The sequence below is a fragment of the Prenolepis imparis genome, unplaced genomic scaffold (assembly GCF_030444845.1).
Source record: "Prenolepis imparis isolate NDT839.2.m4 unplaced genomic scaffold, iyPreImpa1.0 SCAF_1, whole genome shotgun sequence".
Classification (NCBI taxonomy): domain Eukaryota; kingdom Metazoa; phylum Arthropoda; class Insecta; order Hymenoptera; family Formicidae; genus Prenolepis; species Prenolepis imparis.
This window is the reverse complement of record NW_028141159.1, coordinates 15,059,449-15,074,141: the sequence shown is the minus strand read 5'-3', so window position 1 is coordinate 15,074,141 and position 14,693 is coordinate 15,059,449. Positions and strand designations below refer to the sequence as shown.

Here is a 14,693-nt window from a genome sequence, read left to right as displayed (position 1 = left end):
ACTCAATGAAGATCGCACGTACGACAATCCGCATAAATTATGCGCATACCTTTGATTACAACCGTGATAAAATATCAAAATACGATGATAGCAAATCAAGAAAGGTGCATTATCGGTTGTCCAGCAATAATTTTAACAAAATATCAATATCAATCCTAAACAGAAAATTTATGGAAAACTTATTTAAATAAATTACATGATTATGTAATACGAAAAATCCGCTTATTATTGAATCTTCAATGTTTCTGTTGTTACAGAATTAACTCTAAATTTGTCAGAGAGAATTGGTTTTCAAGTAACGAAACACTTGTATAAGTTTAAAGTCAAACTCGCCGGTGGTAAAATAATTTATGCACTTATTTAAGTAATATCAAATGAACGAATAAAGCCTCCTCAATACCTGCTGCGAGGAAGAGATTTAAAATCCGTGAGTGAATTATCTCTACGTACCTTTATTACGATCGCGCTGTGCGTTCATTCTTATTACGTATAGGGCGCGTCGAAAAAAAGCGCATCCTTGGCGAATGCGTCCGGTGTCCAGAATGCGCGAAAGATAGACACGGCTCGTATCCAGCGCCAATAAATATTGATTTATCGGTCTGGAAATCGAGCGCGGGGTGATTTGCGACCGCGGGCAACAGGCCCGGACTCCTAGGGCCCCGCAAGTGCGCTCCGTGCCCCGTAGGGCCCCGCTAGGGCCCTAAGGTGTTGGCGAGATGCTAGGTGGGGAACCACCGTAAACCTCCGCGCGCGCGGCTGATCCACGGAATCCTATATAAGAGGATGCGACCAAGAGCTTACACTCTCACATCCGTTACCTGACTCTCACCGGGATTATCCTAGACGAGTGAAAAAAAAGTCGCGATCGAGGGGCCCGCGATTTACCAGTCACGATCGATCGACGGTTCATCAACAGTCCGATTCACCCGAGGACGATCATGATACTCGTGAGTGTGAATCCCAATTTTACGCACCGCAAATTTTTACGTTTATCAAGTAATTCAAGAGAAAAATTAACGATAGTTGAATATAATTTATGTCTAATATTTCAAAGTCTGTTTCACTCTCTAGTGCCCTTTGATTCATTTGAAGTTAATTTAGAGGGAGCCTGTATAAAAAAAAAGAGGGAGAGGTCTCGATAGGGCTTTCTAATTTAATTTCGTGTCTCTTCGTGATACAATAATAAACTTTTAGCATTTTACTCTTGTTCGATAAACAAGGAGGCTAAATAAAATTAAAGTTCTACACAATTCAATTTACCGTGTCCCAATAAGAATTTTTCAACGTAAAAGGAAAAACATTCGATACACTTGCAAGCGTATATCGATTCTGTGTTATTTAATTACTCGAACGTATTTTGAGAAAAAATCTATATTAATGTCAACAATCGTTCTTGTATCGTGGTAGTATAGGATGCGTCAGAATACGCGACTATAAACTCAACATACCGATAATAATTTTATTGATTTGAACGAACCGCGAGATGTTTGCTATTATTTATTAACGATCCAAGCTCTGGATTTCTCGCGCATTTGTGATTCGAGGAATATCGCTATAATTCCGCTCCGCGGAAAAGTCTCATAATAAATGCAGTTTGTGGTTTTAGGAAACCGTGACCCTTTCGCGTAATCAAGCTGAATTTCTGCGATCAATAAAAGTTACGTCATTAAAGTCGAAACACAGTCTTTTCTCTTGCTCGCGGAATTGTCAACTGTAACGCTATCGCGTGTATCTCTCCAAATGTCTAGAAAATTATCCTCTTTTCGTGTAATGACAACCGTATTTTCGTGCTCGCATAACTGTGTTACAGTTGATGCACCGCAATTTAATTCATTAATAAACCTAGTCGCTCGATGACAAGCTCTTCCGAAATAAAATGCTTAAGACAGGCATCGCGAGTGATGAAATGCGATTACCGCGATATAATAACATGTACCGATCATTTTTACAAGATTTCATTAATAATGATATTTTACGTATTGTATCTATCATAAACCACGGTATATTAAAAAGAAATTAATATCTTTTAATTTATAAGCATTAATTAGTTTCTATTATACAAAGCTTTATGTCTATATCTTTAAGCGGATAATAATCAATGTGTAAAAATTAATTGTTTATTGTCTCTTATCTACAGGCGATTTTGTGCAGTCTCGTCGTTGGACGAGTCATCGCTTCGCCCATCGCCAACGTTTGGCTAAGTCCGATACCGGCCCTTTCGCCATTGAGACAATTCCACATGCAAGACGGATCGGGATCTTATCAGTATTCCTTCACGGGTCCTCACCATGCCAAAGCGGAATCTACTTTGAACGGTGTAACGCAGGGTGGTAAGTTTTATTCTTATTGTTATATTAATTTAGAGTTTTTAGGATATTTTTATAGTAATAATAATAATAATTATTATTATTATATATAAAACAAAATAATATATATTATATTTTATTATATAATATATATAATATTATATATAATATATATAATATTATATATAATATATTATAAGTAATATATTATTATTATATAAAATGGAATTTATCTGCCATGCCAACGACAAGTGCGATTCGCTTTCGTGATCTAAGATGCATGCCGTGAGTGCATAAATGGAATGCATTCTTTTGCGAAGTGTATTATACAAGAGGAGCATTACCGGCCTACGTTCGCGAAAGAATCTTTCAGTAATGCTCGCTAACATGACGTAAGAAAGACGCCCATACGCCGCATGCTCATCTCTGCAAATTTCTTCGGATGACAATGCGCGGTTGCTCGTTTGAATCGCTTGTCTCTCAATACAACGTGATGACTCACGATATGCGCGCAATGCACATGCAATGTAATTTATGTGAAATTGTATGTAATCACTAAATATAAAATATCTATCTTAAATTAATGTTATTCCGAGTACTAATTAACAGTAACATTTATTGGAATAAATGATATTAATATTATAAATGCAATATAATTTATATTGCAATTATATTTGCCCTAAAGCTGTCTGACGCGTTTCCTAGATAACACAATAGTACTATTTATCGAAGAATAATATCTCTATATTCTATTCAGGATATTCCTACATCGATGCGAATGGTATTTTGCAAACGGTCTCGTACACGGCGGACGATGAAAACGGATTCAGGGTCAGCGCGAGCAATTTGCCGCAGCCTCCAAAGGAAGAATTGCAAACGATACAAGACACGCCAGAAGTGGCCGCGGCGAAAAGAAATCATCTCGAGGAGTTGCAGAAGTCGCAACAGGCGAATTGGCAGGATCAGAATCTCCTGTCGTATAAAATCCTGCCGTCGTACTTCAGCTTTGCACAAATCCAGCAAGATCGAAACAGCGAAAATGAATTGAACCCCAACACGCGAGAAACGCAAGTAAGTTTCAGCCCTGCCGATATTTCAATCCAAGTTTGCTTGTAGAAAAAAATAACGATAATAAAATCCGTTCTCACGCATGTTCTTTCAGAACATATCTAGAGAATTTAAATGGAAAACTTTTAGTACATTACGATTATTACAAACTTATCTCAAAATTTGCACAAGATGTGCATAATGATATAAATATAAAATCAATAAAAATTTTCTATCACACAAATATAAAATAAAATAATAAAGTAAGATATAATTTCTTCTGATATTTGGAAATATAAGTCGGTTAATAAAATTTACAGAGTATTGTTTTGTATTGAGATTTAAAAATTTGCAAAATGACGTTCAAAAAAATTATTGCAGATAATGTTTCGAATAATTCACTTTTTTCAGAGTACCAAGAATCCGTTCTTGCTGACGAGATCGGAGGCGGAGAGAATTGATGTCCCCAAGCCGGATCCGAGTCTCTCGAAGGTATCGCCTGCGACTTCGAAACCCACCACTATCTCGTCATCACCCACTTCAGCATCATTAAAGGAGAAGAGTACGATTCTAAAGCGCGACGAAGAGTCGCAAACGTCTTCTAATCAGAATGCGTTGCAGCTGGGAAAGTTTGTACCGCTTGTCACGAGTATCCAGAGACCGGTAGCCATGCCTACGTCCTACGTACTTCCGGTAATGCCTTACAGACTCCTTCACAGTTCGCTACATCATACCCAGGATTCTCTGGGCCAATATGATTACAGTTACACCGGGGACTCGAGCGCTAAAACCGAATCCAGATCGCTCGATGGTACCACTAGGGGAGCCTATAGTTACATCGATCCCAATGGGATCCTTCAGCAGGTGCATTACATTGCTGATCATAATGGATTCAGGGTTTTGGCAACTAATCTGCCCGAAGCGAAATGATGATGCAGTAATGTCCCGCGGGACGTAAAAGCGTTCGTTTTTGGAAAAAAAAAAAAAAAATGCTATATCATGTGTATGAGATGTCCAAACGTTAATACCATATACAATTTCTATTTCCGAATTTCGGATTTTTTAAATACTAGACTTTAATTAATTTTTAAACTCAGAACTTGTAAGAAAAAAATATTTCTGTAAATTTCGAGCCTGTCAAAAAACTCGTTTCAATCAAGAGATAAAGTTTAAAGAAACTAAATTGATGTAGCTCGTATATTTATTTAATTGATTTTACTTTTATATTTACGATAATCATAATTTATCTTAGCCGAGGAGTAAAGAAAAAATCTTCAGAAAATTCATATATAAATGCGTTGTCTCGTGTAATAAGTATCGGTGTTGGGGAAGATTTTCGAGAGAGAAAGTAATGTGCGAATGCTTCTCGAGTTTGTTCGACAATTATTCTCGTGAAAATACGAAAGAACGGACTTGATTCGTATTCAAATATTTTCTTAATATTAACTTAATTTTTTTTGTAACGTTAAGCTTACTTCGCGATATCGGTTATATATATTACTAAATAAATTATTTTACGATATTATAGACATTCTACTTTCATCATTCTTAATGATTAGCGTTGAAAAACGTATTTTTAAGATTATTGTTAGTAGATTGCACTCATCGATCAAATTTCGTAAATACAAATGAAAAATGCATCTTATTGCTATTATTGTCTCTATGTGTCGTCCTGTCATTTTATAATCCCTTCTTATATATAGCCATTTCTATATGAAATAATATTATATAGACTTGCATATTTACTTATAATTTAATATTTTCAAATATTTTTATTTTTATTATGTATATAAGAATAAGCGTTTTCTTAAGAACAGTAAATTATTAATTTTATAGATTTTTAACTTGTTCATGTTCTCTTAACATTTTATCCTTGATATCTTTGAACTTAAAATATTTCGATGAAGAAATCGCGGTTTACAAATTTAGAAAAAATATTTTTAGAGAAAAAAATGGTTTGTATCTCTCAGAATAAATTATGAAAATATTATTTTTATCGAAAGAATAGACAAAAATATATTCGTATTCAAGAAACATGTGGTTGTACATTGTGTTAAATGCAATGCAGCTGTGCAACAAAAATGACGTAAACGCATTCTGAATAGTTAAAAATGAACTTCATTTACGCGCACGATTGTCTCGTCAATTTGATATGTATAAGACGTAAAGGCGAGACTCGCGATAATGACTTCTTTTATATCATAAAAACGTAACGGATTATTACGTAAGCATTAGCACAAGATTGCAACACATAATCAGTATCGGTCGAAAGATGCCGATAAGAAGATCTCGTGGTGGAAGAGACGCGGATGAAAAATGGTCAGTCAGTAGACAGAAACGTATTCGACAGAATGCGTCGCGAATTTACTTTCTAAGATTAGTATCACTTGAAATCCCCCCTTTTCCGCGCGCGAAAAGTATCGATTGTTTTCGATTTATTCTCGCCAGGCATTTTAAGTAATTAATTAATAAAAGCGGTCGTGGCGATTCTTACACGCGAATGCACAATGGCACTAATTTCACAGAGCAACGAGGAATCGACATGCGAGAGACCGTCATCGAAATACGCGCAATACACGGGCGTGCTTGCGGGTGAGTTTTGTATGTTTAATCCTCGTGAACGCGGGCCGGTTAAAACGCAGCTGCATTTGCATATGAATATTTAATAGCCATGATAATTTTATCAAAAGCGGCGAATCCCACGCGCCCGGGATATATGTTTAAAATATATAAAGCTACCAGATTTTCAAGGGCCATAAATATGTAAATTCACTTTTATCTCTTTATAGCCTCTTTGAAGACTTAAAACTATGGCCTTTGAAAATTCAAACTTTCACGCGCGATTGCAACATTAATCCTTTCCGTCCGTCTTAATTTAATTGAAAGTTCGCGTATCGTAGTTAAAACTAGTTCTCTCTCTCTCCTCGCGATAGACATCTCTTGACTGTGTAATTTAACTTGGCCGCTGCGTGCCCGTGGGATCTAAAAAGCGAAGAATGTCAAGAATAACGGGGAGCGAAAGAATTCTCAAGACGTAGCAGAGAGCGCTTCCGAGGAGATAAAATATTTCTCTCGTAGACGGATCAAATAAAATATTTCTCTCAAGATATATTCTCGAGGTAAAACATGTCTGACATTTACTTTCTACTACTGCTTTAGCGACACTCGCCGCGTTTTCAATCGGCACGTATTTGTCGTGGACATCATCCGCTTTGCCGCTTTACAATAAGAACGACACGCTATCCGTTAGCGATCAGGAAGGCTCTTGGATCTCTTCCTTGTTCCCTCTCGGCGCTATATCGATTACGATTCCGGCGGGAATGCTGGCGGATAAGTTTGGTCGGAAGAAAACGATCTGGGCGATAACTGTGCCCTTATTTTTCTGCTGGTACATTATCGCATTCGCACAGAGCAAGATATGGTGAGAAAAGTTCGCTTTAAATTTTTTACGATCTTGTTATGTATGTCAAGAATCGTTATATATGATTTAAGTTCTTCACGTCACGAAAAAAAGATATCAATGCATGTTTTTATGAGCGCATAAAAAAGACTTAAAATTTTTATGTTATATATTCATTAATCAATATGTTTAAAATATGACACATGTTCAAATTTTACTTTCATTGATTTTTGTCCTTAATTTGTAAGCTTCGATTGGCTTAAGAAAAAAAATTATTATAATTTATTCAAGCTTTGCTATTAATTTTACGACAAAATTGACTTCAGAAACTAATATTTTCGTGCTCATGGGATGTTGTGTTCTTAAATATTCAACAGTTTTAGACGAACCCTTAGGAATCAGGCGAAATGTAAATAATAAGTCTATATCTTCGGAGAAGACTTTAGAAGTCAGTATTTTCTATTACACGATTGATAAAATTGAGCGAATCCTCCAATCATTGTTGTAATCAATATCGGGTGAGCTGGATAAGTCAAGTAGTAAGAATCCGAGCAAGTCGGACAACTGACAGATTAGGGCGGAAATATAAGTCACGGTAATCGATTAGATCTGCAAAACTCTATATCATTGTACCGATATTGTAACTGTAGAGAAAGAATTCAAAGTTTTATTCCGCATCTCGAAGAGACGACCACTTGTACAAGTTATAATGAATCTCGAAACTTCGCTTGATCGTACAATTCTCTATTCATTTCCGCATCTTCCGCGAGATGAAACTCGAAAACTTTAACCAGGAAGATCGATATTGCACAATTATTCTAATTAATTAAATAAAATTTTTTCTTTGTCGAGCATCAATTGTTCTTGTTACGAGGATTTTCATCCTATCAATTGCACTGGCTGCGTTCCCAGCCAGCGAGAGCGACTTTACTATGCGGTTTCATTGATTTTCTACTTAACTTACGTAATCGAGATTTTCCATTGGAAGGATTTTTCTGGGTCGGTTTGTTGCGGGGGCAGCGAGCGGCGCAGCATCCGTCGTTGTTCCCATGTTCACTTCCGAGATCGCCGAGCAGAGCATCCGGGGTTTACTCGGCACCATTTTCCAGTTGCAGATTACCGCCGGAATTCTCTTCGCATATGCCACCGGTAAAATGTAATTTTGTTCATCAACATAAAAAAAAAATTAAACAATCTCCCACACGCAGAGAGTGTCTTTAATACTACAGCAAAATTTGAAATTAAAATAACAAGTTGACATTAAAATCTTGAATGTACATTATTGTGTATCAATAATCAATTGATTAATAATAAAGCTAATGATTATGACGTTAATAATTAAAATTGATAAATCAAATGTCTGCTTTTCAGATCAATTTTGATTTGTGTTGCAATAAATATATTTCTTCGTCTACGTTTGCATCTATGACATCAAATATCCAATAACGTAAAGAATAGAGAGAGTTGTCAAAAAATCGCATAAAATAGTTTTGACTTTTCGTTGCACGTGATTTCATTCAATAGACGCGATGGTAAAAGTGAAATCACGAGTTGTACAATACAATTGCACAATAACTTTGCTGCATTGATAAGCATACGCGTAACGTTTGCAGCTTTCACCGACAACTTGCACGTCATCGCGATACTGTGTTCCGTGGCGCCCGCTTTGCTTTTGATCTCCTTCCCGTTCATACCAGAATCACCGGCATGGCTGGTCATGCAAGGTCGGAAGAACGAAGCGAATGACGTGCTGAAACACTTCAGAGGGGTTCACTATCGTACTGAGACGGAACTGACAAGACTCGAGCTCCAAACTTCGGAAATACGAGAAACCAAAGTCAGTATTTTTGACTTGAGAAAATATAAGAAAGCGACCTGCATCACACTCGGTAAAGACAAACATTTAATTTTATAACTAATTTAATTATTAATTTCTTTTGCATAAAATTAATTAATATTGATAATATTTTTCTTGGAATATATATAATTATTACTATATTTTTTAAATCTTTTCTCTTTCTGTTGACTTTACCAATTTTTATTTCATTTATATATATTACACTGATTTATAATTCAATGCATTCTAGGTCTAATAGTTTTCCAGCAACTTTCCGGCGTTAATACTTTAATATTTTACGCGAAAAAAATCTTCGATGACGCGGGTTCAACTCTAAACTCATCCACGTCGTCGGTGATTGTGGGTACCGTGCAAGTAGTTGCCACTTATTGCTCAACTATTCTGATTGAACGCGCTGGTAGAAAGCTGCTTTTGTTCATCAGTGTGTCAGTGATGGCCACTTGTATGTTTGTACTGTCGGGGTACTTTCATTTTCAGGTGAAGAGCTTATTGAACATTACTGTAAATGTTTTAAATATAAATTTCTAGTTACATTAATATTCTGTCAAATTTTAAGAATATTATTTTAATTAAGAATATTATAAATATTAATATTTGATAATTATAATATTAAAATTTAATAATTATCAAATATTAAAATTTATTGTATCTGATATTTCTGTGTCTGAAATTTCTCAATTGAACTGTGATTCTGAACCGTTCTACTTTTCAGAATTCGCACGATCTCTCGAGCGTCTCCTGGATCCCTTTGCTCTCGTTTGCGGTATTCATCGTGATCTTCAGCATCGGCTTCGGCCCGATACCCTGGTTGATGGTCGGCGAGTTGTTCACGAATAATGTGAAGAGCGCGGCGAGCGCTGCGACCGCGATATGTAATTGGACGCTGGTTTTCCTGGTGACAAAATGCTTCCAGGACATGGTCGATCTCATGGGAATCTCCTCGTCATTCGCCACGTTCGGCATGATAAGCTTAATCGGAACTGTATTCGTCTCCACGATGGTGCCGGAGACGAAGGGTAGAAGCATCGAGGAAATTCAAATCGAATTGTACGGAACGCAAATTAGAAACCCCAGGGAAGCATATCCCGAAGTCCCGAAGTATGACGATGAAATATAATTTACTTATTTGAAATTGACTGCTAAAGCACGAGCAGTGTTGTTTTTGTATCGTATTTTAAAAATTATCAGTATTTAAGAATGTAAGTAATTGAGTGATTTGATGTAAGAAGAAATGTAATTTTAAGAAATGTAAAATCCAGATGAAAAGAATCTCTTTTTACGTAGATACGTTACGTCTTTTGATGATTGCAACCTTTTGCAATATATAACATGATTCTTCTTGCTTTTTGCATAATTATATTTAAAGAGAAAAATTATGCGTTACATAAAACGAAAGAGATTTGACTTAATCTTTTTTCTCTTCTTCTCAAATCGTACATGTAGTGGAACTAATCCACTTATTACGTACCTTGAAATGAATATGCTCCACCGTTGAACTCCTGAGTTTGCGATGTGCATTTTGCGAAAGATCACAAAAAATTGATACGTATTCACATATTTATTTTCCATCCGTTTTTTACGTATTTATACGATATACCACATAATACATGAACCACGCATTGAAGTCGATCGATCGTCTCGTCGCCCCCGTCGAATTACAATTGCCTTGCTATAACAGCAATCTAGGGGATTAGATTGGAAAGTTTCGCGAGTATGTGTGCGAGACGCCGAATCTTTCGCGAGCGTTTTGGACTTAACGTAGCTCAACAATATTCGCGCGATTGCTTTCCTCTTGTACGATATATATGTGTATGTGTATGTAATATATTACACACGCGGTAACAACGATGCGTGATGGTTCATTATACAAACGCGCGCGAGATTATGTAAAAAAAAAAGTAGAAATCGACAACATCGAAGAAAGTCGCAACCTTGTTCCGGTTGCATTCCGGAAATGTCTCACGGATAAAGAGAAAGAAGAGAGAGACGTGTGGAGGAGGAAGCAGAGGAGAAAAGGGGTAAGAGCAGGATGGGAGAAACGCCGATATATACGAGCGCGCGCGAACATCGGTTTATACAGCAGATAACGACATACTTAACACTAATGCGTACACACAGATATCGGATATGTACATAGGAGGTATCCGTCGCTCATTACGTCCTCATTACGTTTCTCGAATGCTCATCCTCGTTCGAGCGCGCATCTCGAATTGCGCGCGAGTGTTTTGTTTTTTCAATTTTTATTTTTCTTCTTAGCTTGGAGGGATAATTCAAGCGAGATCGTCTCTCGTCTTTCAGTATAGGTATCAATCTCTAATAGCGACGTGGGATGAATGCATTGCGCAATACGTATATGCACAGATGTCGCAGATGATCAGAAGTAATCAGTTAATCAATCAATCGTCCCGGCTTGAAACCGGAAAGGACTCGAAGACTGAGAGATACAGACGTACATGACTCACTCGTGAATCGTGTATTGGGCTAAATAAATAATTGCAAAGCGATTCTCTGCGCGGAAGAGAGAGAGGAACGTCGAGAAAAGGAAGGCACATACACACGCACACACATACCGAGTAAATATACATTAATTCAATCAATCGGAGAGATTATCATCTCGAGTCCGCAGTAATCAACCGACTACTCTCTGACGATCCGCGAGGGATACATGTAACATTAAGTGTGTACGATGATTCACTACGTTCACCGGACGGTGGTCACAAGAAAAAGTGGTTACTTACGAAAGACAGACCGTGTTAAGCTCTTATAACGTAGCCGAAAGTACAAATCGAAGCGAAGTATTCGCGAAACGGTCTTGCGAAGAAATGCGCGCGACGAGATCCGCGACATTTCCTCTTTTTGTTTACTCTGCGCTGATGAAGCGCAAAGAGCTGCGTTCCAGGCCTGGTGCGCTGAAATCCAGATCCGATTGGACGCGTATCGCACGAAGCTCTCTGGCATTCTGTTTTCATCGATCACTTACAGTGTAAAGGCAAATCGAACGGCGAGTTACTTGTTTATGCTTCTTTCAGAGATAAATGGCAGAGGGATGAGAAGAGAGAGTAATCCGTTATACTTGACTTACTTCTCTGCTGGCTTCGTTGTAGCGAGATTATGCAATTCACGTGAACGAAATCAAGTCAAACGAGTAAGAAATTATTTGCTCACTTCGTTCAGCGAACTACTCGGCCTTTCCTTATTCATTGCAGTCATTATAGTGAGATTACATGATGCTGATCAAGAGCGATATTCGCTTTTCAACAACAAAAGGCAACAGAGAAGTTAAATCGTTTGTTTTTCGTTTCTTAATATTGCTCGCCTAAAATGATTTCGTGTATTCGCGGTATTTCGTGTATTAGACAGACAGAGCCTGGACGCGTTTCTAACTTCGCCGACAGTCTTTGCGTCAGTCTGGCGAAAAGGCGAAACGATTGTTACATGCCTGAGAGTCGCCGATCATCAGAATATCCTCGTCCTGGAGGATCGGGGATTAAAGGTGACGCGCTGCGTGCCAGCTCGGACGTGTCGCTATAATCATCTGGACTCGCTCTGCGAGTGCGTCGGCTCCGATGTCGGATCCGGATCCGAGTCGTCGATGGAGATGCCGTGTTGAGCACCGCGAATCGAGTAACTCGGACTTCGTTCGTTTCTATGAAATACACACAGAATCGTTCCCGTGAGACACCGAAGGCACGGATTATTCTGTGGGTTGCTTTTTAAAATAGCAACATCCTCTCTCGAGCTAATTGGATTATAGTTTAGAGCCTATAAAATTTATGGGAAACGTATCTTGAATAGATAACGGTTCAAGATCGAAATTGATTCTTCTAGATCCAAGTCACAGAGAGAGAATCGATCTGTATTTTATGCGTAATCAAGACAACATATTGTTCGCAAAAGTATGTTTATATAAAATCCTCAAGTGAAAAAAATAGATTCTTTAAAGTTTCATAACATTTTACATACCCATCAAACATTTATGGTGCGTAAAATATGCAAATTTTCTTTTATGCGGTTACGTAAAACAGACTTTTCACATAAGTTCAATGAATCCGAATCGGAGATGATACGCAAGGCCGCGTGAAACCTTGGCATAGGTCATAAATTATATGCCAAGGTTTCTTAAATTTAAATTTAAAATTTGCATAATATTTAAATAATGAAAGATCTCTTCTTTTATGAAGCAACTTCTCTTTTACGATATAAATAAACACGATCATGTAAAAATAAATGGTAAAAATAAAATCGTTGTATTATATAATAGAAATTGTAGCACTGACCTCATCGCTAATTGACTGCCATCACTGCCACGACGCAAGGTATTGACGCGTTGTATGCAGGAACACTTGCAGCAGATAATTCTCTTGAAAGCGAAGCGGAAATCCTTGCTGAAGAGAGCGTAGATGCAGGGGTTTATCGCGGAATTACAATATCCTAGCCAAAATAATACGCTAAAGACGGTCGGATGTATGTGATTCGGATAGAACGCGCGCACCAGGTACATGGTGAAGAACGGCAGCCAGCACATGATGAAACCGCCGACGATGATGCCCAAGGTCTTCGCCGCCTTGGTCTCCATACGAAATCTCTTCACCTGTTTGCATACGACTTTCTCATCCGATATCGCCCGCGATATAATATAATATACGTATCGTAAAAATATTCCCATTAATTGTTTTATCAAAGCTATTTTTCAATTCCATATTCTTTATTCAAATTAATCCCGATCGATATCAATACTATTATTGCGTGTCGGTTAAAAAAATAAAAACAAACATTAATTTTCGGTCGTTTCTTCGAGAGTATCCTTTTATAAAATTTTATTTTTATTAAAAATATCAATGCAAAAAATTTTATTAAAAATATGATGCTCGAATAACGTTTGTTTATTTTTGCAATAATTGAAAAATAGACTTGATGGTGAAAGTGTTAAATGGCACGAACGAGTCACATTATTATATACGAGAGCGAGAACGCACTTGTGCTTTTATGTTCCTCTTGCCCAGCTTCATCACCCGCGGTTTCTCCTCGCTGCTCGGCGTCATCTCGCGCAACGACAGCTCGTCGCCGGTTACCTGACTCTCGCAGCTGCTTCGTCTGCTCAGTTTCTTGCTGCTGCCGATCCTATTGACACCACCGACCTGAAAGGCGGATTTAACAAGTCGGCCTTTACGACTTCGGTACACACATACGAGCGCGCGCGTCTATAAAATACGAATTCACTTTCGCGCGAATTTTACGGACGCAGTAAAACCGTCGTTTTTCCATGACGACCGCGAGTAGCGGCAGTTACTGTCGTCAAAAGATACGGACTTCGATTAGTATCGCCCTCAGCTGGAAATCTGTAATTGGACATCTCGCACTTTTCCTTGTTTTTGAAAAAAAAAAAAAATATATATATATATATATATATATAGTGAACAACCTATCGAGAATTGTGCAATTTGTATAGATTTTCCTCAGAATTGAAATGTAGTTTTATTCGTACTTATGTAGATGTAAACACATTTTCCCTAATTGTATTTTATCTCGGTTATTCGCAAACGTTTATTTTAAAATTGTATGCGGCTTCAAGAATATGCTTGTAAATAGAAATTTGTATTATGTACGTCTATCGAGATGGAAGGAATAAAAGGCGCGCCTTTTCTTCCTGTATTTACTGATATTATTATTTACGGATGTAAAAAAAATCATTATACGGGCGATAAAAGCCCTCAAACTAAACGAACACGTGTCCATAATCTTCTTCTCGTTTCGTCCGTCTGTAAAATCGTGCTTACGAACTCATCTATGGGAGAATAATCACGATGGACGCGATTTAAACGACAAATAAAAGCTCGGAGGTTCTTGTAAAACAAAACAGCGAAAAAAAAAGAGGAAAAATAGTGCATTTGTGTGACCCGATAGCACCGTTCGATCAAAAACGAATGAGTACTCCGGTTTTATTGAACGAAAAACTGACTCTTGATCCGTTTTCTTTCGCAAATGATTAATCGGAAATAAACAGCGTGTGCGTGGTACACTCGAAATTGCTCGACGATAAAATGTCATTAATCTGAAACATGGAATTCGCGCACAGTTCCGA

The 14,693-nt window shown here is 37.5% G+C and overlaps 3 protein-coding genes across 12 annotated transcripts in view; 2 read left to right on the top strand and 1 right to left on the bottom strand.

Moving 5' to 3' along the window:
- Positions 1-798: 798 nt before the first annotated feature.
- On the top strand, positions 799-4,970 carry Cpr16 (cuticular protein 16). Its single transcript, XM_083056071.1, has 4 exons — positions 799-947; positions 2,138-2,330; positions 3,064-3,377; positions 3,765-4,970. Exons 1-4 carry the CDS (start codon positions 939-941, stop codon positions 4,281-4,283), a joined length of 1,035 nt encoding a protein of 344 aa, XP_082912197.1. The 5' UTR covers positions 799-938; the 3' UTR covers positions 4,284-4,970.
- Positions 4,971-5,633: 663 nt separating this feature from the next.
- On the top strand, positions 5,634-9,996 carry LOC145946285 (facilitated trehalose transporter Tret1-like). Its single transcript, XM_083055864.1, has 6 exons — positions 5,634-5,945; positions 6,513-6,774; positions 7,742-7,902; positions 8,367-8,642; positions 8,841-9,088; positions 9,324-9,996. Exons 1-6 carry the CDS (start codon positions 5,861-5,863, stop codon positions 9,726-9,728), a joined length of 1,437 nt encoding a protein of 478 aa, XP_082911990.1. The 5' UTR covers positions 5,634-5,860; the 3' UTR covers positions 9,729-9,996.
- A 65-nt stretch (positions 9,997-10,061) lies between these two features.
- Positions 10,062-14,693, bottom strand: part of Oamb (Octopamine receptor in mushroom bodies) — a 140,406-nt gene continuing 135,774 nt past the window's right edge. For all 10 annotated transcript variants that reach the window (XM_083055068.1, XM_083055392.1, XM_083055711.1 and 7 more), the window contains 3 exons: positions 13,588-13,749; positions 12,889-13,202; positions 10,062-12,257 (listed from right to left, as the gene is read on the bottom strand). In XM_083055068.1, the coding sequence (XP_082911194.1) occupies positions 12,143-12,257; positions 12,889-13,202; positions 13,588-13,749 (591 nt within the window). In that variant the 3' untranslated portion in view covers positions 10,062-12,142. The remainder of the gene's footprint in view (positions 12,258-12,888; positions 13,203-13,587; positions 13,750-14,693) is intronic.